At 36.8% G+C, this 24,954-nt stretch overlaps 1 protein-coding gene across 7 annotated transcripts in view; it reads right to left on the bottom strand.

The window, feature by feature from the left end:
- Positions 1 to 24,954, bottom strand: part of NSD3 (nuclear receptor binding SET domain protein 3) — a 116,595-nt gene that overhangs the window by 68,630 nt on the left and 23,011 nt on the right. For all 7 annotated transcript variants that reach the window (XM_027070601.2, XM_053216592.1, XM_053216595.1 and 4 more), the window contains one exon: positions 2,872 to 3,590. In XM_027070601.2, coding sequence (XP_026926402.1) covers positions 2,872 to 3,546 — 675 coding nt within the window. In that variant the 5' untranslated portion in view covers positions 3,547 to 3,590. Of the gene's footprint in view, positions 1 to 2,871; positions 3,591 to 24,954 lie in introns of those variants that run through there.

Genomic DNA, 24,954 nt, shown 5'->3' with positions numbered 1-24,954 from the left:
CTAAACACCAAGTGCTTGGACCCTTAGTAACAACGAGGAGGCACAACGGTGTCAAAAATTAAAACACGAAAAACTATCCTAAGGGAAACAAAATAAATGTTGTTTAAGTTAAGGAAACCTAATAATAAAAAAAAAAAGAAAACAAAGTTACAAAACCAATCATTTTGTGCACATTACTGGTCATCTGCATAGTTTAGTGAAGCATGACACTCACAGGAGTCTTGGGAGGCTCTAGCTTTAAAGTTCTATTATCAGAATGGAGTACAACTTTTATGGTGCCCACTTCTTTAGCTCTGTCCCCTATGTGTGATAAATTTTAATTAATCAAAATTCAACTAACAAGATCTTCTCATTTTTCTCTTTAGAAGAAAAGGGAGGAGTGAAGGGAGAGTAACAAAGAGAAAGAGGGAGAGAAACATTGGGGGAGAGGGAAAGGGGGCAAGGACAAAAAGGATGGGGGAGGGGAAGGAAAACCTGGATTTTCACCAAAAACTCAACTTTCAGGCAATGGTCTTGGTAATATTTAGTGCAATCAATACTACATCTATACCTTCAGTCAAATTGATATTCTTTTACCTCAAGATACTGTAAGATCCTAAATAATGACATATTAAACTATGCCCCACATGATTTACCAAAAAGAAAATGAACTAAAACTTTTAAATTGTATCTAATCATTTGAATCCTTGGATATAACAATTAACTCAAGGTTTAAGTGATACAAAGAGCTAGGCATAGCACATATCCAACAAAGACAGAATGGGCTTTAAAATCTCACTATTAGGAGTGCCTGGGTGACTCAGTAGGTTAAGCTTCCAACTCTTGGTTTTGGCTCAAGTCATGATCTCACGGTTCATGAGTTTGAGCCCCATGTCGGGCTCCATGCTGGTGGTGTGGAGCCTGCTTGGGATTCTCTCTCCCTCTCTCTGCCCCTCCCCTGCTCTCTCTCTCTCTCTCTCTCTCTCTCTCAAAATAAATTAAAAAAAACAACTTAAAATCTCATTATAAAGGGACTATTAAATATCATTGCACTCAATTTTCCTAGATTCCAATAAAATAAAAAGGATATAAAAAGTAAGCAGATTGTCTTATCCTGCCTCTAAATGCTTCCAGACCTGTTTCTATTTTGAAATATATTTTTAATGTACCTTGTCAAAAGAGGTAAAAAGTCTAGCCCAGTAAGTAAAATTGGATATTCTCCTATCTGCCAGATTGTCTAGAGCAAAAGCAAGATGGGCCAACAAAACAGTTCTCAGGAACTAAGCTTTAGCTCTGGTTTTAACCAAATTCAGGTTTTATGCATTTTTGTGATTCCCAAGGGTCACAGTGTATCACATACCTTTTCACTGTAGGTCTAGGGAAAAAATGCTACAGTGAATGCATCTGGAATGCAAAAAGTTAACTTTTCTCCTTCCATTTATTCATTTACTTAATGAAGTAATTGATGTGCTCAATGTGTGCTCACTTGGCTGTACTTATACAGTCTGTAAAAGATACTATGTGAGCTAAGTTCAAGGGGTGAGGCATTTAAGAAATGATTTCAGAAATGTAGGCATTTCAGAAAACACTTAGCTACAAAGCCTTCATTTTACAAATGCAGAACTAAGACACCAGAATAGCTAAAGTGTCTCTAATTACTCTTTATCTCATTACCCAGTTTTATTTTCTTTACAGCACTTAATACTACCTAAACTATACTATACTATACTATCCTACTATACTATACTATACAAACTATATTATATGTATGTTTGAATGTATGTACATATGTATGCATGTATTTTCTGGCTCCTCTTACTAGAATATAAGCAACCTGGAAGTACGCATCTTTACTTTCATTCCTTGCCCTACTTTAAGAGTAGATACTTAAACAGTATCGTTAAATTAATAAATAAAACTATAGAAAAATGAGAAAAACTGAAATATTACACCGGGACTCATGAGAGTCTAGAATCAGTGTGGCCTTTTACTCTAGAAAATGATCACATTTGAGTTGAATGAAGTACTGGAACCCAGCTACTGAGGGAAAGGTGAGTTGGTATGAAGTAAACATTTCTTTAAACAGAAGATAATAAATTAACTTATTCAGGCATACCAGATCAGACAGAAAAGCAGACTAGTATTATAAAAATATCTATTTCTTCTCAAATCAATGTCTGGGAAATGTCTTCAATTCATATCATGTATTAGAATAGTAATTAAAAACTCTTCATTCAAGCTAGGATTGATCTGTTACATACCTATTATTAAGTAAATTCATACTGAAACCTCAGAGATATTTTGAAAAATTGGCAGCATGCATCTTAAGTTACCTATGAAGAATGACTTTTATAAAAATTCCACCTGAAGATTTTTTTATTTCAGTTTTAGTTAACATACAGTCCACCTAAAGTTTTAATATATATGAATACTAACTCTGATTTTAATACAAAGAGTTCCTTTATTCACATTATTTTGTAGCAAATACAATGGTAATGAGTGTTTAAATCTAAGCTCTCCGGGGAAAAGTTAGTTCAAAATAAAGAAAACCAATATAATTAACCATCTTCTCTGCCTTTCTTCATCTTTAGAAACCAGGAATTTATTATAAGCAAATAGAAATAAGTGAAGCTATTAGACAAAGAAACATAAGCAGCAAGATTCTTAGTGTCCGATGTCTTAAAAATATTTCTTCCCTCTAATGATGTCCATTCATTTATTCAAAAAATTTCTTACTCAGCACCTATAATAACATCCCAAGTTCCTTACTAGGGATTAGAAGAAAGAAGTTATCAGGAATATTTATATTTGAAGAGATAAAAACTGAAAAATATTTCTTGGACTTCCAGTAAATCTGAAAGGTTACAAAATTTTTCAAATGTTTCAACTTACATTTTGTTCCTCTGGTTCTAATTTGGGGATTTTGTGTGACTTGCGCTCTTCAGATCTAGATGAGTCATGCTTGTTGCTTTTTTTCCTCTTTTCCTTTCTGCTTTCATGTTTTGATTTTGTGTGCTCACTTGCCTGTACTTCATTTAAAAGGTCTCCACAAAGGGAAGACTCAAACAATTCCCTGCCATTCTGGATAGTTTTGGTTATTTTTAGTTTAATTTCAGGTGAGCCAGTCTTCTTTGGAATCACAGTTTGTGGTACCGAAGGAGGAGGTGGTGGCTGCGGAGGAGAAGGTTTTTCCAGAATTTCATGTGGTCTTGTGTTTGGAATTTCTGAATGGTAATAGTCAGTGGGGCTAAAGTTTCTAACTGCACCAAAGCCATTGGCTGACCCATTGGGATACTGATTATATGACTGGTATTTGGTTTGAGTTTCATACATGCTGATCGATGGTGGATAGCCATTTGTGAGTGGAGGAAGATCTTCTGTTGTAGGTGGATACTGAAAGCCTTGCTGCAAGGTAGCTTCATATGGTGTCTGGCCACCATCTTCAACAATGTCACTGTTGTTATCAAAGGCATCCTCCTGACGGATGTTGGCGGAGTCAATGAGTTGAGGTGGTTGCTGAATTGTGTTTCCCATGATCCCTTGCATGAAAGAGAAAGAGAAATCCATTGTTCTGCTCCAGCATCCTTAACTTTCCCTTTCTCTCATCGGGCCTAAAGTTTTAAAAGAGGAGATTAAAAGGTGTTAATATCCCCACAGGCTAGAGGCTTATCAATTGAAAAAAAAGTCACTACAATGTCCTGTACTCAATTGCCATATCCAGATATACACAAGCACTAAGGATTTTTAAAACAAGTAGCCAATATAATTCTGATACAAGGTAAACGCCTTTTACTTTAAATGCTTATCTATTTGAAACTCTCAATTACTTTCACAATTTCAGTAACAAAATTTTATCCTCTTAGCAAACATCCAAAATTGTTTTGCATTCCTTTATGTTTCCCAAGTTAGAAATTGTAAGTCTCAGGTTAAAATTGGTATTTCCAAAGTAAGCAATGTTTTGACACATATAAATTAGGTTCCATACAAGCTTCCTTTAAATCATTCATGTTTTGCCCAGTGGTTCTCTTTATCATTACAAAAATAACAAAATCTTATTGCACACATTTAAAATAATTTTTTTAACATTTATTCATTTTTGGGAGACAGAGAGAGACAAAGCGTGAGTGGGGGAGGGACAGAAAGGGAGACCCACAATCCGAAGCAGGCTCCAGGCTCTGAGCTGTCAGCACAGTACTTGACGCAGGGATCAAACTCACAGACCGTGAGATCACGACCTCAGCTCAAGTCAGATGCTTCACCGACTGAGCCACCCACGTTCCCAGCAAATATTTTAAACACAAAAGTAGAAAGGTTTATGCCTCCCTCCTCCATCATTCCCATTCTTCTGTCATGGATAACCACTGTAAATATTTTGATGAGTATTCTTCCAAATCTTTCTCTATATATTTAGATACAAAATTTTAAAAATAGGGTTTATTCTGTAACTTGCTTATTCAACTTAACAATATATCCTAGATATCTTTCTACCTTGGCATGTATATGTTTCATGTATACCTTATTCTTTACATAGTTTCCTTGTGGTATTTAACTCAATGTACTTAACCATCTGTGTACGGACAATCACTTAGTTGCTCACAATTGTTTGATATTATACAACAGGGAACTTTCTTGAAACTAGATCTTTGTGCAGGTATGTATTCCTATTGGAAAGTTTGAAATTTTGATAGATACTGCAAAACAGTTCTATAGGCTGTGCTATATATCAATTCACCCTCATACCAGTCAGTAGTATATGAGGATAGCTGATTCCCTAACAGTCTTGACAGTATTTGAGTTGTTTTTAACCAGCGGCATAAATAGAATCATCTGGGGTAGTTTTACAAAATGCACATGTCAAGGTCTATTTACTGATGAATCTGATTCAATAAATCTCGGGGGAGGCCTACAGCATGTCTGTTTTAAGTCCACATTCCAGCTGATTCCGATGCACACTTAGTTGGGTCACTGCATTACAATCTTTGCATTGTAGTCGCTTTTAAGATTATTGCACCCTGTCTGGAAGGTGCCTAAAGATGCTCATATTGTGTAACAATGTTGTAATACAGATAAGCACATCTGTCAGGAAATGCTCTACAACCACTCTGTTTTGTCATAAAGTTTGACAAGCCCATATCTTGAGAGAGGATTAATGGACAGCTCAGATATTAGTTTGATAATCCCATAAACATTTCTTCTAGAAAGCTCTAAGGCAGAGAGGATTTCTCTACTGTATTGAGTCTGATGAGCTGATTTTAGCTTCTTATCCTGAAGAAGGATTTTGAGGCTATAGTGCAGCCAATTCTATGACCAATTAATAATGTCTACCATCTTGATTCTAGTAGGATTTGCCATAATAATAAAGCACATAACCCAAAACAGCAAAGGAAGAGGGAAATCATAGCTGACAATACACTTTTCAAGGTATATCCAATTAAACAGGTGCTGTTTACTCTGTTAACAAATGGAAAGAAATTTAGAAGTTCTATAATTGCAAGCAAAGAAAAAGAGAGCATAGAGGAAATCAAACTGCCCATACCGCTCTATACCAGTATGGCAGGGGACCGGGGGTATTAGACAACTCTCTCATTTTTTAGCATCTACTCTGGGTCAAACACTTTATACATTATCTCATTTAATCCTCATAACAACTCTGTAGGATAGACATTGACTCCTGGTTCATAGGCAAAGAAACTGAGCTTCAGAGGGATTAGGTGGTTTGCTGAAACCATAAAGCAAAGGGGGCAGAATTACTATATGAATCTAAGTAAATATAACTCTACAGCCCATTATGTTTACCACGACACCCTTCCACTTCTCTCAGCTGTAAGTTCTGAGAGGATCAAAATCTCTTGTTCACGTACTTTATTCTTTGATCACTGCCAAAATAACAACAAACTGTTCTATAATAACCACAACTAACACTTAAATAGCACTTCTTATGTGCCAGGTACCATTCTAATTGCTTTCCATACAGTACTACATTCAATCCTCCCCAAAACCTTCAGGTTAGTTCCCATTACAGATGGGGAAATAGAGGCAAAGAGAGGTTAAATGATGTGCTCAAGTGTACAAGTCTAGTCATTAATTGACAGAGCTGTGATTTAATCTAAACAGTCTGGTTTCAGAGCTGCTGATGCCAACCAACATACCATACTGATAATGCTGATAAATGTTAGGAATCACTTCTTTACAAATAGCTGAAGAAAACTGAAACATTACCCTAAATGGAACCTTGGCCAAAATGTACAGCTTACAGACATAAGAATGGTATGTTCTAAAATTCTGTAAACATACATGGGGCAACCATACAGGTGGAATTCAAAAGTTCTTTGAACTTCCAACTTGAAGTCAAGTTAAATACTGGCATTTGACAAGATGCAATCTGTGTTTTTGGTTCTCATAACTGTCATATACAAGATCAGCTTCCAGATTAGTCTCCCAAATTATAGTCTACAGAGGTTTTCAGGCATATGTATTCAGAGACTAAGGTTTCTGATGTTTCCGATTTAGTTCCAAACACAAACTTTTAAGAAGTTTGGTATCTTCTCCTTTTCTTCTCTAGCCCTGAACCAAGTATTTCATTTTAATTTGAACTAAGAAATAACATTAGCACCTTATAATTATATGGGAGTTTACAATTACAGAGTATTTTCATAAGCATTCTTATTTGATCCTCAAAGCAATCCTGTAAGGCTGACAGGGCGGGTATTAGCTTCATTTTTTAGACAACTACATTTAATATTTGAGATGCTAAAATTTCCAAGACCACAAAGCTCATTAGTGATTAAACTCAAAAAAGAATTAATCTCTTGACTTCTAATTCTACAGTCTTTACCACAATATCTAACTGCCAGAGAATATCCACCTACCCAAAGACAACCACACTATAAGAGTCATACATTCAAAACTGAATGAACTGTCCTTTCCCTAACTCAGTTTTCCTTTTAGGCTACCCCAGATTTGTCATTGCTTCCACTATTTTTCTGGTTTCCCAAGCTCAAAGCCTTAGTCACATGGTCTTAGTCACTGATTCTTCCCCCCCGCTGTTAAGCCATAAAATGAGGCATTGAACAAATCCTGTAGTTTCTTCCACTGAAATCTCTGATTTGTTCTTTGATCTCTACATCCATGTCAGGCCAGGCCCTCAGCACCTTAATCCTCAACTATGACAACTGATTTTCTAGATATTTCTCATCTTTAACTTCTTCCTGAATAGCATTTAGAAGATGTGTCCTTAAATCAAATTTAGATAAATCTATTCCCGTACTAAGAACTCTAAGGCTCCATATTATACCAAGTTTCTTCCATGCCTTTCAAGGTTTTCCATAATCTGACTTTCCTACCAACTCAAATTGTATACACGTGACTAAACTTTTCCAAGCATCCACTGGTCCAAATAACTATAAAATGTGGTCTTGCTCACATATTACACTTTATTTAACTCTATGAAGCCAAGTATTATTCCCATTTTAGAGATGTAAAGAAATGGCCCTCAAAAAGATCAAGTGGTTTGCCCTTAATCACACACACAGCTAACAGAAGTTGAATAAAATGGTGATATTCAAACCTTCTTAATATAGTACTCTTTACATGGCAGCTGCCCCATAATCTGTAAACTATCCCTACTTTGCACTTTTTTCCAATATGCTCCATAGCCACAATCCAAATGGATGTCTGACAGCTTCCCTCATATATCACAAGCAGCTTAAAAGACCTAATAATAAACTCAGTTTTTACTCTACTTGAATGTGTCCTTCCTCCAGTCCTTCCTAGGAGGAAAAAAAAAAAGTGAAACTCCATCTATCAGTTGCCAAGCCAGAAACCTGGGACTATGATACATCCCTTACCCTCATTCTTACTCTTACCCAATGTATCACTAAACTCCCTGAGTTTTATCTCCAAAGTATACATTTCATATTTGTCTATTTCATTCCGTATCTTTTCTTCTTCATGCTAGTCCAAGCTCCTCACTTTGTCTATTCCATAGTTACCTTCCCAGTCTCCATGTTTTTTCTCCTGCCTGGGTGTAATCTATCTTCCCATACAACAGCCAGTCACCTTTTAAAAACTAACTCAGTCACTTAACTATCCCTCAAAATACAGCAAGAAAAGTAAATTATTGCTACACTCAACAACATGGATGACTCTCAACAATGTCATTTTGAGTGAAAGAAGCCAGACACAATGATTCCATTTATATAGTTCACAGTGTGATTTCATTTATATAAAGTTCAAAAACAGAATAAAGTTAAAACTAACAATAATGGAGACATGTGTCAGAATAGTACTTGCTTAATGGGAGGTGGGCAGGGGGTGGGGTGGCGGGCTATAAACACTGGACAAGACCATAATGGAGGTTTCTGAGCTGCTACTTACATTTAATGTATTGATCTAGACATACATAGTCTTAAGCAAAAACAAAAGAACAAACCTTCAGTGCCTTCTCAATGCACTCAAATAAAATCCAGACTACTTATCTTGGTCAGCAAGCCCCTGCACGGTCAGACCTCAGTTTACATTTCCAAAGTCACGTACCAACACTTTCTGCTTGCAGAGACACACGGGCTTCTTTTCAGTTTCTCAAATATGCCAACTTAATCTTTGTTAATCAGGAATTTCGCATGTGCTACTCCAGCTACCAGAACATACATAATCTTTCTGAGAGGGCTTCCAAGGTCCCATGCTCATTCTACCGACTAAGCCTGCTTTTTCTCCTTTATGGCGACTTAATATATGTTATACAAACATATGTTTATACATTCTTACTGTCTGTCTCCCTTACTTGACTGCATGCTTTATGAAGACAGAGATGGGCAGAGACCATGTATGTCTTATTCAATATTCTTCAATTAATAAATGAAAGAAACAGTCCTTGTCCTTTAAGGGCTTATAATTAGTATATCTCCATTTACCTGCCAGATTTCTGGGGATATCAACCTACAGCATAACTTTACCCACCCACTAATTCCTTGTTTGGTAAAAATGCGTTATGCTCATTATGAAAAATAATAAACAAATATTTAAAATATTGATATCCATAGTTACATGATCAACTGATCTTCCACAAAGGTGCCAAGGCTATTCAAGGGGAAAGGACATCATTTTCAACAAACGGGGCTGGAACAACTGACTGGATATCAATATAGAAAAAGTGAACCTCAACCCTTACTTTATATTATACAAAAAAAAATAACTAAAATTAGTTCATAAACCTAATACTAAAGTCAAAACCATAAAACTTCTAGAGTAAAACATGAGACAAAATATACCACTGGGTTAGGCAAAGATTTTTCTAAAGAAATACCATGAACTATGAAAGGAAAAGATTGACAAAATGGACTTCAAAATTTAAAACTTCTGCTTTTCAAAGGACACTGTTAAGAAAAGAAAAAGGGAATTAAAAATGGTAGCCACGAGAATGGGGGAAGATGACAGAGTAGGAGGATCCTGAGCTCCCCTTCTCCACAGACACACCACGACAACAACTACATGTCATGCCACTCACTCTGAAAACATCCTGAAGACTAACAGATCAGCCCACAACTAAAGACACAAAGAGAAGGCCACAATGAGAAGGGGAGGAGGGGCAGACATGTGATCAAGAACCAGACCCCTGGTGCAGTGACCTCCAAGTGGGAGGAATATCACAGGCACAGAGGTCCTCCCTGAGGAGGGGGTCAAGCCCCACAATGGGGACTCCTGGTCCTGGGGTCCTCCTGCAACCAGGAAGACGAATCCCCATAATGTCTGGCATTGAAAATCCAGAGTTTAACTCTGGGAGATCCAGAGGGCTACAGAAAACCAAGACTTTGCTCTTAAAGGGCCAGCACTCCATAGCACTTGGTCTGAGACCCAGTACAGAAGCAGCAGTTTGAAAATGCCTAAGTTATAGTGAAGGGGATTTATTGAGATTTAAGACATATGCCAGAAGGGCAGGGATCTGTAACAGCTTTCTCCAGGAATAGAAGTGCTGGTGAGTCATTTTTCTTGCCCTCCTTTCAGCCTAGTTGGCTGGACACTTGCAGGAGCCAGTTCTGACACTCTCCATCTACCCTGCTAGCACCACTTGCCCACCCTGGAGTTCCCCTGTGGACCTGCCCCATCCAACCCACCCATCCCAACTAGGGACCCTCCAAAGCAGCTCCTACCCCACCACACCCAGCAGGTAGCCTTGATCAGGAGCGACATCCCCCCAAAATGACTACCAACCCACCACAACCTTCAGGCAGCCATGGTCCAGGACCAACACTCCTTCAATGTGACCTCTGTCCCAGGGAAAGGGGTGAGCCAGCTCTGCCCTCAGCATGCCCACAACAATTGTGGTCAAGCTGCTCAGCCAGCTTTTCAGGGGGCCAGTCCAACCCGCCAGCATGCCCTCAGAAGCTACAGCTGAACTATAGCTTCAGCTGTGCTGGAACTGACTGCACTGCAGCCAGAAGGCCTGGGGACAGCCCTGCATAGGGTCAAGCACTGCCCACCAGTGCACTTGCAGTAGTTGTGACTGGTTATTGCCCATACCTGGGGTAACGGCCAGCCCACCCACCAGCAGCACACTCACCGCAATGAGGGCCCAGTCACAACAGGAGGACACAAGGAGCCAGAAGATAATGTGGTTCTGGTGACAAGGAGGATTACACTACAGGATGCCTTCTGCATAAGATAACTACTTTTTAAGACCAGGAAACATAGCTGACCTACATAATACACAGGAACAAAGAAAGTCAGACAAAATGAGAAAACAGAGGAATATGTTCCAAGTGGAAGAATTAAGACAAAACCTCCAAAAAAGAACTAAACAAAATACAGATAAGCAATCTATCTGATAAAGAGTTCAAAGTAATGGTCATAAAGATGCTAACCAGGCTTGAAAGGAAAGTGGATGAATTCAGTGAGAACTTCAACAAAGAGACAGAAAATATAAAAAGAGCCAATCAGATCTGAAGAATACAATAACTGAAATGAAATATGCTAGAGAGAATCAAGAGCAGATTAGAGGAAGCAAAAGAACAGATCAGAGATCTCTGGAATACAGGGTAATGGAAAGCACCCAAACTGAACAGCAAAATTTTTTAAAAATGAGAATAGGTTGGGGCACCTGACTACCTCAGTTGGAAGAGCATGCAACTCTTGATCTTGAGGTTGTGAGTTTGAGCCCCATGTTGGGTACAGAGATTACTTAAGTGAATAAATAAATAAACTTTTAAAAAATGAGGATAGGTTAAGGCACCAATAGAACAACATCAAGCATACTAACATTCACATTATAGGGGTCCCAGAAGAAGGAGAGAGAAAGGGCAGAAAACTTATTTGAAAAAATAATAACTGAAAACTTCTCTAACCTGAGGAAGGAAATAGACATCCAGGTCCAAGAAGCAAAGAAAGCCCCAATAAGATGGATCCAAGAGATCCACACCAAGATACATTAAAATATCAAAAATTAAAAATAGAAAGAGAATCTTAAAAGCAGCAAGAGAAAAGCAAATAGTTATGTACAAGGAAACCTCATAACACTATCAACTGATTTTTCAACAGAAACTTTGCAGGTCAGAAGGGAGTGGCATGATATATTCAAAGTGCTGAAAGGGGAAAAAAAAAAAAAAACTTACATCCAAAAATAGTCCATATAGCAAAGTAATCAGTCAGAATTGAAGAAGAGATAAAGAGTTTCACCAAGAAACAAAAGTTAAAGGAGTTTATCACCACTAAACTGGCCTTACAAGAAATGTTAAAAAGGGAAAAAAGAAATGTTAAAGGGACTTCTTTAAGCAGGAAAAAAGGTATAACAAGAAGAAAATTATAAAAGGAAACAATTTCACTGGTAATAGCAAACATAAGTAAAGGTAGTCAATCTTATAAAGCTAGTATGCAGATTAAAAGACAAAAGTAGTAAAATCAACTATATCTACAAAAATTAAAGGATACACAAAATAAAAAGATATAAAATATGATGTCATATACATACAACATGGGAGAGAGGAAGTAAAAATGTAGTGTTCTTAGAATATGTTTGAACTTAAACAACCATACACATAGGATGTTATTCATGAAACTCATGGTAACCACAAACCAAAAACCTATAATAGATGCACAAAAAATAGAGAGAGAAATCCAAGCATAACACTAAAGAAAGTCATCAAATCACAAGGGAAAAAGCACCAGAGAAGAAAGTGACAGAGAACAAGAACAACCAAAAAACAATTAACTGGCAATAAGTACATACCTATCACTAATTACTTTAAATGTAAATGGACTAAATGTCCCAAAAGACATAAGGCAACTGAATGGATAGAAAACAAGACCTATCTATATGCTGTCTACAAGAGACTCACTTAAGACCCACAGACACATACAGACTGAAAGTGCAGTGGAAAAAGATATTCCATACCAATGGAAGAAAAAAAAACTGCAGTAATACTTCTATCAGACAAAATAGACCTTAAAAGACTATAACAAGAGACAAAAAAGGGCATTACATAATGACAAAGGCATTGTTATACAACAACTCGAGGATGTAACAATTGTAAATATTTGATATACCAAACATAAAAGGACGGAAATATATGAAGCAAAAATTAACAGACATAAAAGAGAAGTTTGACAGTAACACAATAGTAGTAGGGGGCTTTAGAGGTACCTGGGTGGCTCATTTGGTTGAGCGTCCAACTTTTGATTTTGGCTCAGGTCATGTTACCAGGGTCATGGGATCAAGCCCTGCATTGGGCTCTGGATTGAGTGTGGAACCTGCTTAAGAGTCTCTCTCTCTCTTTATTCCTCTGCCTCTGTCCCCCACTTGCATGTTCTCTCTCTCAAATAACAACAACAACAAATTATTATAATCATAGGAGATTTTAACACCCACCTACATCAATGGATAGATCATCCAGACAAAATCAATATGGAAATAGTAGCTTTGAATGACACGATAAAGCAGATGGACTCAACAGATATATATAGAACACTCCAGCCAAAAAAGCCAAAATACACATCTTTTCAAGGGCACATGGGACATTCTCCACGGCAGATCACATGTTAGGCCACAAAGCAGTCTCAATACATTTAAGAAGACTGAAATTATATCCAGCATCTTTTCTGACCACAACAGTATAGAACTAGAAATCAATTACAAGAAAACACCTGCAAAAAACACAAACACATGGAAGCTAAACAACATGCTACTAAACAAGCAAAGGGTCAAGAAAGAAATTTTAAAAATACCTGGAGACATTAAAATAGAAACACAATGGTTCAAAAGAGGCAAATTTATAGCAAGACAGGCCTACCACAAGAAACAAAAATCTCAACAGATAACCTAACTTTAATTCTAAAGGAACTAGAAAAAGAAAAAAATAGCCAAAGCTAGTAGAAAAAAGAAACAATAAAGGTCAGAGCAGAAATAAATGAAATAGAAACTAAAAAAACAGTAGGAAAGACCAATGAAACTAAGAGCTGGTTCTGTGAAAAGATAAACTAAATTGATAAACCTTTAGCCAGACAATAAGGAGAGAGAGAACTCAAATAAATAAAATCAGAAATGAAAGAGGAGGGGCACCTGGCTGGCTCAGTCGGTTAAGTGTCTGACATCGGCTCGGGTCATGATCTCATGGTTTGTGAGTTCGAGTCCCATGTCAGGCTCTGTGCTGACAGCTCATAGCTTGGAGCCTGCTTCTGATTCTGTGTTCCCTCCCTCTCTCTCTCTCTGCTCCTCCCCCGCCCACATACTCTCTGTCTCTCTCAAAAATAAATAAACATTAAAAAAAAAATTTTTAGTAAAAAAGAAATGAAAGAAGAGAAGTTAACAACCAACACCACAGAAACACAAAGCATTAGGATAGACTACCAGAAAAACTATGTGGCAACAAATCAGATATCTTAGAAGAAATGGATAAATTCCTAGGAATATAGAATCTTCCAAGACTGAATTAGAAAAAAGAAAATCTGAATAGACCAATGTAATGAAATTCAACCCATAATCTAAAAACTCCCAACAAAGTCAACGACCAGATCACTTCACAGGTGAATTCTACCAAATATTTAAAGCAGAATTAATACCTATTCTTCTCAAACTATTCCAAAAAATAGAAGAGGAAGGAATACTTACAAATTCATTCTACAAGGGCAGTATTATCCTATGCCAAACTAGACCAAGACACTACAAAAGAAAAAGAAGAAAATGACAGAACAATATACCTGATGAATACAGATCCAAAAATCCTCAACAAAAGATTAGCAAATCAAATTCAACAAAAGGAGATCATTCACCACAATCAAATGAGATTTGTTCCAGAGATGCAAGGATGTTCAATATCTACAAATCAATCAACCTGGTATACATTAACAAAATGGAAGGATAAAAATCCTATGAACATCTCAATAGATGCAGAAAAGAATTTGACATTCATTCATGATAAAAATTCTCAATAAAATGGGTATCAAAGAACATACCACAACATACTGAAGGTCACACCTCAAAAACCCACAGCTAACAATACACTAAATGGCAAAAAGCTAAAAGTTTTTCCTTTAAGATCAGGGAAAAGGGGCACCTCAATGGCTCAGTCGGTTAAGTGTCTGATTCTTGATTTTGGCTCAGGTCATGACCTTTGTGAGTCCAAGCCCCACACTGAGTCTGCGCCGATAATGCAGAGCTTGGTTTGGATTCTTTCTCTCCCCCTCTCAAACTTGTGTTCTCTCTCTCTCAAAATTAATAGACTTTAAAAAATTATTAAAAAATAATAAAATAAAAGCAGAAAAGAGACAAGGATGTATACTCTTGCCACTTTTATTTAGTGTAGTATTGTAAGTCCTAGCCACAGCAATTAAGACAAGAAAAAGAAATAAAAGACATGTAAATTGATAAGGAAGAAGTAAAACTGTCATTATTTGCTGATGACCTAATACTAGATATAGAAAACCCTAAATATTCCACCAAAAAAATATTATAATAAATGAATTCAGTAAAGTTGCAGAATACAAAGTCAACAAACAGAAATCTATTGCATTTCTACATACTAATAATGAAGTAGCAGAAAGGGAATTTAAGAAAACAATTCCATTGGGGTGCTTGGGTGGCTCAGTTGGTTGAGTGTCTGACTTCGGCTCAGGTCGTGATCTTGCAGTTCGTGGGTCTGAGCCCCTCATCGGGCTCTGTGCTGACAGCTCAGAGCCTGGAGCCTGCTTTGGATTCTGTGTCTCCCTCTCTCTCTGCCCCTCCCCCGCTCATGCTCTGTCTCTGTCTCTCTCAAAAATAAACATTAAAAAAAATTTTAATTAATTAATTAAAAAAAAACTTACAACTCTATGCCCAAAAAAACAAACAATCTGATTAAAATGAGTGGAGATCCTGGGGCACCTGGGTGGCTCAGTTGGTTAAGCATCCGACTTCAGCTCAGGTCATGATGTCAAGGTTGGTGAGTTCAAGTCCCGCCGCATTGGGCTCTCTGCTATCAGCAAAGAGATTGCTTTGGATCCTCTATCCTATCTCTCTCTGCTCCTCTCCCGCTTGTGCTCTCTCTCAAAATTAAATAAACATTTAAAAGAATAAATAAAATGGGTGGAGGTCCTGAATAGATATTTTTCCAAAGAAGATATACATATGGCCAACAGACACATGAAAAGATGTTCAACATCACTCTAATCACCAGGGATTACAAATCAAAACCACAATGAGATACCACCTCACATCAGTCAGAATGTCTAGTATACAAAAGACAAGAAATAACAAGTGTTAGGCAGAATGTGGAGAAAAGGAAACTCTTGTTCACTGTTGGTGGGAATGTAAAATTGGTGCAACCACTATGGAAAAGAGTATGGAGGTTCAAAAAATTAAAAATAGAAATACCATACAATCCAGTAACATGACTCTGGGCCAAAGAAAATAAAAATACTAATTTGAAAAGATATAAGCATCACTATGTTTACTGCAGCATTATTTACAATGACCAGACTATGGAAGCAACCTAACTGTCCACTTATACATGAATAAAGATGTGATATACACACACAGTGGAGTATTAGTCATAAAAAATAATAAAATCTTGCCATTTTGATATAGAGGGTATTATGCTAAGTGAAATAAGTAAAAGACAAATACTATACAATTCCACTTATATGTGGTACCTGAAAATACAACAAATGAGCAAATAAACAAAAACAAACCAAAAAAACAAAAAAACAAAACAAAACCCGGAAAATGCTCATAACTTGACAAACTGCTGGTTCCCAGAGAGGAAGTGGATGGCAGTATAGATGAAATAGGTGGAGAGGATTAAGACATACAAACTTCCAGTTAAGTCATGGTGATGAAAAGTATAACATAGAGAATATAGTCAATAATATTGCAATATATTTGTATGCTGACAAATGGTAACTACACTTATTTTGGAGAGCATTTGGTAATGTATATAATTGTTGAATCATTGTGTTGTACACCTAAAACTAGTATTTTATGTCAACTATGCTAAACTTAAAAAAAAAAAAAATTACAGGAGCACCTGGCTGGCTCAATAGGTTAAGCATCCAATTCTTGATCTCAGCTCAGGTCATGATCTCATGCTTGGTGAAATCAAGCCCCGTGCCAGGCTTTTAGTCTGCTTTGGATTCTCTCTCTCCCTCCCTCTCTGCACGTCTCCTGCTTGTGCATGGCTGCTCTCTCTCTCTCTCTCTCTCTCTCTCAAAATAAATAAATAAACTTAAAAAAAAATTAGAGACAAAAAAACCCCAAAAGGTGCGTTTATAGGCAGGGAGAAAATATTTGCAAAACACTTCTCTAACAAAGAACATCCTTTATTCTTTTTTTTTAAGTTTATTTTGAGAGAGAGAGAGAGAGAGAGAGAAAGTAGGGGAGGGGCAGAGAGAGGGAGAGAGAGAGAATCCCAAGCAGGCTCCACACTATCACCAGGGCTTAAACACACAAACGATGAGATCATGACCTGAGCCGAAATCAAGAGTCAGACGCTTAATAAACTGAGCCATCCAGTTTATTAAACATCTTTTATTCTTACATTTTAGGAAATGCAAACAGGCCCACTAAGGGTTTCTGAGCAAAAATGAAACAAGTGAATGATAGTTTAAATATTTCTTACTCCACAGATTACTTACTAATTGCAAACAGAAATACATACAATAGAGAGATCTGGCAGGCATCATTTTAAACAAGTTATTAAACGTGGCATCATCAAAAGCAGGACAACCTGGCATTATGTGCCTCATGATGTGATTCACTGGTATTGTCATCTCCTAAGTGTTATTCCCAGTGCTTAAACTGAATCTCACAATGAGGAAACAATCAGACACATATAAAATGTGGAACATTCACTTAGACAACTGGCCTGGGCTCTTCAAAAAAGCTAATGTTATAGGGGTACCTGGGTGGCTCAGCTGGTTAAATGACTGACTCTTGATTTTGGTTCATGTCATGGTGTCACTATTCTGGAGACTGAGCCCCTACTTGGGCTCTGAGGAGTCTGCTTGGGATTCTCTTTCCCTCTATTTCTGCCCCTCCCCCACTCATGTTTTTCTCTCTCTCTCAAAATAAATAAGTAAATATATTTTTTTTATGTTTTAAAAAGCTAAGGGCACCTGGATGGCTCAGTCAGTTAAGCATCCAACTTTGCCTCACTCAGGTCATGCTTGTGGTTCACCAGTTCAAGTCTCGCATCAGGCTCTGTGCTGTTTGAGCCCCGCATCGGGCTCTGTGCTGACAGCTCAGAGCCTGGAGCCTGCTTTGGATTCTGTATCTCCCTCTCTCTCTGCCCCTCCCCTGCTCCTACTCTGTCTCTCTCTCAAAAATAAATAGACATTTAAAAAAAAGGTTTTAAAAAGCTAATGTTATAAACAAAAGATGGAAAGATTCTTCTACATTTTAAAAGATTTAAAAACCCAATGTAATGCATGAATTTTGATGAAATCATGTGTTTAAATACACAGTTAACAAATGTATTTTGGAGAAAACTTAGACTTTTATATGGACTGGCCATTAAAAAATGGAGCTATTCGGCAATGATGGTGCAAAGCCTGCTTGGGATTCTCTGTCTCCCTCTCTGCCTTTCTCTCTTAAAATAAATAATAAATTTAAAAAATTTTTCTTAATGGAATTATTAATTTTCAATGGTATGATAAGTGTTTGGTTTATATAAGAGAATGTCTTTATTCTTAGAAGAGACACTAAATATTTCAGCTGTGAAATATTTAAAGTGCCATGGGATCACAACTTTCAAATGTCCTGTTATTAAAAAAGTACATACAAAAGGAGGCAAAATGTTAACAATTGGCTAATCTAGGTGTTGACTGTAATATTCTTTTAACTTTCCTAAAAGTTTGCAAAAAAAAATTTTAAATAATTTGGCTAGGGTTTGGAAGAAGTTTTGTTTTTTTTTTTATATTTACTTTTGAAAGAAAGAGAGAGAGAGAGAGAGAGGTAAGCAGGGGAAAGGCAGAGAGAGGGACACACAGAATCTGAAGCAGGCTCCAGGCTCTGAGCTGTCAGCACAGAGCCCGATGCAGGGCTCAAACTCACAGACCGCAAGATCATGACCTGAGCTGAAGTCAGAAGCTTAACTGACTGAACCACCCAGGCGCCCCTGGAAGAAGTTTTTAAAAGAAAAAGTTAAACAGCTTCTTAAGGTGGTAAAAGCCTGCATTAAAACTTGGCACCAGGGCAGCTGGCTGGCTCAGTTGGTAAAAAGCATGTGACTTTTGATCTGATGGTTCTGAGTTCAAGCCCCACGTTGGGCAGAGAGATTACTTAAAAATAAAACAAGACAAAACAAATTAAATTTGACACCAACTAAGCCAAATGTTCCACACTGTTATCTTTTCTAGAAAGCAGAAGCGTGAATAGAGCCATACTTTTTCATCAAGAAAGCAGTTTTGATCATTTCTAAAAGAAAGATATTTTAGGACTATAAATTCCTCTACTGATTTTTGTATGTACTGAAGTCTGGCAGTCAGCCTTCAAACAGCAGACACACCAATTGATCTAAATAGTTAAGACCTTAAAGAATTAGATGGCTCTCTAGTGAGCATGTGGTTGAAAATATAGACTCAGAATCAAACTGTTAGGTTCAAAACCCCAATCCAAGGCTTGTTAACTATGTGACTTTGGCAGCTTAATCTCCCTAAATCTCAGTTTCCTTATACATAAACTGGATATTTACAATTCCTACTTTGTGCAGAATTGTTGTAAGAATTAACAGTTAATCTGTAAGCAGTACTTTGGACAGTGCCTGGAGTATAGTTAAAGCCCAATACTTATTGGCTACCATTATCAGTTGGTGTGATGCTGGGCACACAGAACTTGTGAAAAACCTGATCTCTGACCTAAAGGCATTTACAATCTCTTCAGTAAACTAAACGAGACATTATGGGCAAGAGTCATAAAATAGTAAATAACGTGAACAATGTGAATCAGAGGGTGACTAAGAATTAAATTGTGTTACCATCACAATTACAAACGATATTTGAGAAAGAACAATGTTCATTCACTAAGTAAGCAAGGAGGTATTTAGGCCATGAAAGACAGGCAGGATTTGGAAGTTAGGCAGTTTTCACCCATCATAGTTAACACCACTCAGTAGAGGCTACCAAAAATTCTCACTTGTTTGTCCTTAATAAATCCCCTGATGAAGATGGTATGTTTTAATTTTTTTGTACTACTAAAATAATAATAATAATAGCTAATATTTGAGGGCTTACTATGTGTCAAACTATCCTGCTTCACATTCATTATTTTACTCCTAATAACACCTCTTTGAGGAAATACGACCCCTATTTTACAAATGAAACAGAAAGGCCAGCATGATTAAGTAACTTGCTCATAGACATCCTATAAATCCAAGGCTCTCTATTCCACAGCACTGGCTCTTAACAAGTAAACTAATTTCTCAAAATCCCTAAGTGTATCAAGAATATAGCAACAACAATGACAAAAACACTCACATTTTACACTTCACACTTCCCTGATCCCACTCTCCAGAGTTAACAGTTTGGTGGGAGACTAAATAATGGTACTAGTCCTCCACCCATTCTAATATGTACTTCCAAATAAATGAAACCACCACAGGCAAATAATTTATGATAAATTCTGCCTCTGACCAATGTTTCTGGTTTTAATGTTTATTTATTTTGAGAGAGCAAGAGAGAGCATGAATGGGGGAGGGACAGGGAGAGAATCCCAAGCAGGCTTTATGCTATCAGCACAGAGCCTGACTTGCAAGGTTAGATCCTACAGACTGTGAGATCATGACCTAAGATGAAACCAAGAGTCAGTTAACCGAATGACCCACCCAGGTGTCCCTCTGTTGTTGTTACTGCTGCTGTTGTTGTTGTTGTTTTAAGATAAAATAAGTCAGTCAATGAATACCATTCTAATTTTGAAGCTGTCCACAGACAGTATTAAAGGGGAAAAAAGTTGAAAATTATCAACTAAACCTTTAGGGCTCTTATATTTACCAACTTACTCAAGAGGAGAATAATAATATAAAGTTTATAGACTCAAGTCAAATCTTAAGATATGAGGTTAAAAAAAAGTGTGCCATGAACAGGCTGAGGCTATGAATATCAATTAAGTATTCATGATGTGTTAAATGCAAAGGTCAAAGATTTATGTGATCTGTCACAGTGTGTTAAATGTATAGTTTAAGTCATCATAACAAATTCTTAAAAGGGACAATTCCCTCTACTAAACCATACATACTGCTGGATTCTACCTTTTTTTTTTTAATGTTTGTGTTTGGAGAGAGAGCGAGCACGTGCAAGCAGGCGAGGGATAGAGAGTGAGGGGGACAGGGAATCTGAAGCAGTTCATTGCTGATAGCAGCAAGCCTGATGTGGGGCTTGAAGTCACAAACGGTGAGTTCATGACAGGAGCCAAAGTCAGGCACTCAACCAACCAGGCCACCCAGGCCCCCTGCTGGATCCTACTTTATAGAATTACATGTTGTGCTTATATAGTATATTTTTACAATAAACTAAATAAAAGATCATATTAAGAAAATCATAAGAGAAAATATACTGTACTGTATTGAGAAAAATCCACATATAAATGTAGCCATACAGGTCAAAGCCATATTGTTCAAAGGTCAACACTAGTTTATTATAGGTCAAAATTGCTCATGTCAATATCCTAATTCAAGTTTTCTGGAATCAAAAGTGGATCTAAGATGTCATATAAATTGCCTATATCTGTTTTCAGATACAACTACCTTTAAATACATTCCTAGATCACTTAATTTTCACTTTCCTGATTAAAATCCTTCAATGATTCCTAGAAAAAGTCCAAAACCTTGGCCAACAGAGCACTCAAACCCCTCCAAGCAAGGTCTCTACTGAGGTCTTCAACCTCCAGTCACTTTTGTATGCTAGTAATGTTAAACTACTGAGAATGAATGTATACCCTACAATTTCATACCACTGTGCCTTTACCAATGTTATCTTTGATGCCTAATATGTCCTTTTATACTTTTTTTGGCTTGACTTTTAACCCATCTTCTGAGCTCAGAAAGTCATTTCCAAGAAGTAGTCACTTAAGCTCTAGGCTGGTCTGAGTAACTTTCCTCCATGTTCCTAAGATACACCATGCATACCTCTTAAGAATTAATCTTGAAACAACCTGCTTATGTGATTTTCTTAAGAGTAGGAAGTAATTTTATTCATCCATATGCTCCTAGAGCCCAAAGTGAAGGCTCAGAGGAGGGGCTTAACGAGTCTTTTAAACTGAACTGTGTAAACTTAAGGGAGTTATTACATATAAATGAAATGCCTTAAACAGTTGTTGAGGATCTTTCCATGCAGAATGCAAGAGAATATAAATGCAGTTATAGTCTCCTCAGGCAATATCCTCGTCAAAATTTGACTAATAAATGCTTACCTAGACACTACTGATTATCCTTAGTTGTGGGCTAAACTTCCCAGCAAGACTTATTAAGGCCCCAAGGGACTGGTATGAAGTCAAATGAATTTCCAGAATCTGTTAACCCAACAAAAGACCAAAATATATCAAAAAACCCCTAATAAGCATACTACTTAAAACCCTAGTGTTTTTAAAATTGTAGATCTGAAACTCAGAATATAGAAGCTCTTAAAATATAATTTTCATAGTCATAGTTAATTGAATTGGCATGAACATCAACCTTTATTTTCCAAAGCTATTCCAGTAGTTATCAATCATACCAAAATACAGAGCATACTTGATGTATCAACATTAGAAATTTTAACAGCTAAAGAAATATAGTGGAATATAACAAAATGACTTCCACAACACAGAGGAAGAGAATGGTCTTCCTTTACCCAGGTAAACAAGGGATCCAGATTTTTTTTTAATGTTTATTAATTAAAAAAAAATTTTTTTTTTAACGTTTATTTATTTTTGAGACAGAGAGAGACAGAGCATGAACAGGGGAGGAGCAGAGAGAGAGGGAGACACAGAATCTGATACAGGCTCCAGGCTCTGAGCTGTCAGCACAGAGCCCGATGCGGGGCTCGAACTCACGGACCGTGAGATCATGACCTGAGCCGAAGTCGGATGCTTAAACGACCAAGCCACCCAGGTGCCCCGTAATGTTTATTAATTTTTGAGAGAGACAGAGAAAGAGAGAAAGCAGGGAGGGGCACAGAGAGAGGGAGACACAGAATCTGAAGCAGGCTCCAGGCTCTGAGCTGTCAGCACAGAGCCCTATGTGGGGCTTGAGCCCACAAACGATGAGATCAAGACCTGAACTGAAGTCTGACGCTTAACCGACTAAGCCACCAGGCACCCCCAGATGTTTTTTTTTTTTTTATGTGAAGTACTGCAAGGAACATTTCTCAAGGTTTACAATAAATCCAGTCTATGTGTGTTTCTATAGTAACAGGAATGGAGTGCACACAGTCTACAGTAATAAACCTGGCGTTTTTACTGTTTGGTGATTCCTGCAGCAAAACATCATTAAAAATTTTTTTTAGGTGTGCCTGGGTAGCTCAGTCAGTTAAGCACCCAACTTTGGCTCAGGTCATGATCTCACGGCTCATGAGTTTGAGCCCCGTATCAGGCTCCATGCTGACAGCTCAGAGCCTGCAGCCTGTTTTGGATTCTGTGTCTGCCCCTCTCCCACTCCCGCTCTGTCTCTCTCTCAAAAATAAACAAACATTAAGAAAAATTTTTAAAAAATTTAAAGACACATAACGTTAAAAAATTAGAGGGTAATTTTGTCTTACAGCAAAAACTTGAAATGTAGTACATAAAGGCAAGTTTAAGTATACATTCTTTGAGGTGTAAAGAGAAAGCTACCAAATATATTCATATACTCATTTCTAACTGATCACTCATGTTTGACAATCAGATCTTGTATCAGATCTTGTATTTGAAATCAGTTTAATACATACAAACATACCCACTCCCTCCAAAAAAACTTCTTCGACTATGTCTCATACTTAATGACAGAATATGAAGATTTTTGGATGACAGTATCAAGGGTGATTTTCATTTTACTATTTCCCCCCCCAAATTTACGCCAAGAAGAAAATGAGAGACAGGACTTAAATTTTTTTAAAAAATATGATCTACTATTTTAAGTAAATAGGTTTGCATGGGTAAAACCTGAGACTCTTTAAAGTAAAATTTTGAAAAACATGCTTAATCTATAAGAAGACTGGCCAGATCCATTAATGCCAGAGTTTTAAAAGAGACTCCATTCTTTTTGGTTCTGTGTTCTATTTATATTTTGATTTAATTATATGATCAGAGTGATCTTCTGACTATAAGTTAAATTCTGTACTGCCTATTTTGGTTTTCATAGTTTAAAAAATCATTTAACTGTTAGTAATGTAATAACAAAGGTGTACTGTTAAAGAACAGAGGTATGTTATTTTGCTTTCTTATATCTATTTTAAAACTATAAGCCATTCGACCTTTTTGGAAATAAGTAGAAGATAAATATTTTTAAAGAGCCCAAACACATACCTATAATAATCAGCAAACACAAACTGCTACTATTAAGCATAAACAGGATGCAAATTACACTAAATCAATATTTTTCCTTCACAAGCCTTCTACATTTTAACTTAAAAAAAAAAAAAAGCAAGGGTGAGGGTGGAGGTTATGGAAAAAAAAAAAAAAGAAAAATCAACCATTTGGTTCTAAGAACTTGATCACGCCTCTACAGCACCAAAAAAGGAAATGAACAACAATGTTTACCTTTTATTCACTAAAAGCTGCTAGAATTGATAGCATCTAATCTAGCTCTGTTATAGGCAAAAAATAATAACCGAGTCTGGTACAGTGACTACACAATCCAATGTCAATCTTTCAAACAAAATGGATCCTGCTTGAAAATTTCTAGCAAGGAAATACAAATAAAATTACAAATGGAAGTGGTTGTTCATTTGTCTTTAGATAATCTTATCCTTTAAGGGAACAAAAACTGTATCAGATTATAAGATTTACTCTTTACTCACAAACAAAATAAAGTACTTTTAATAATAACCAAGTGTTACACAGTTGGTAGTCACAGCCAACCATAGCTGTAACCACAGTGGTATAGAAGCAAATTATTTCTCACTGAAATTTGGGCACTTTTTCTCAATTTGTTACATTCCCAAGGTAATGCAAATGTTTGGACTTCTGAAACTTTGAGGCCATTATATAATGATACTAATTCTATAGGTACTTAACACATTTTTAGTTTCCCTAAGATATTTTTAACGAAGATTTGAAGATGTCAAAATTATGACGTTTGAAAAAACTGGTCAAACTTCTGAAGCATTTAAAGGTATTTACTACCATTCTGGTTGAGGCTAACTCTTTGAAAGTTTAATGATATAACTTGGGAAAGATCTTCTTTTCTGAACTATTTTTCAGTTATTATACTAATAAAGCGTCAATTTGCCAAATGACACAAAAAGCTTACAACATTTTTGTATGTTAAATAAATGTTCTGTGTTAGTAAACCTTATCTGGGTATCTTGACTTAAAGGTACTTTCCGAGGTAGCCTTTTAAAAAG

The sequence above is a fragment of the Acinonyx jubatus genome, chromosome B1, assembly GCF_027475565.1.
Source record: "Acinonyx jubatus isolate Ajub_Pintada_27869175 chromosome B1, VMU_Ajub_asm_v1.0, whole genome shotgun sequence".
Classification (NCBI taxonomy): Eukaryota; Metazoa; Chordata; class Mammalia; order Carnivora; family Felidae; genus Acinonyx; species Acinonyx jubatus.
This window is presented reverse-complemented; position numbering and strand designations above follow the sequence as displayed.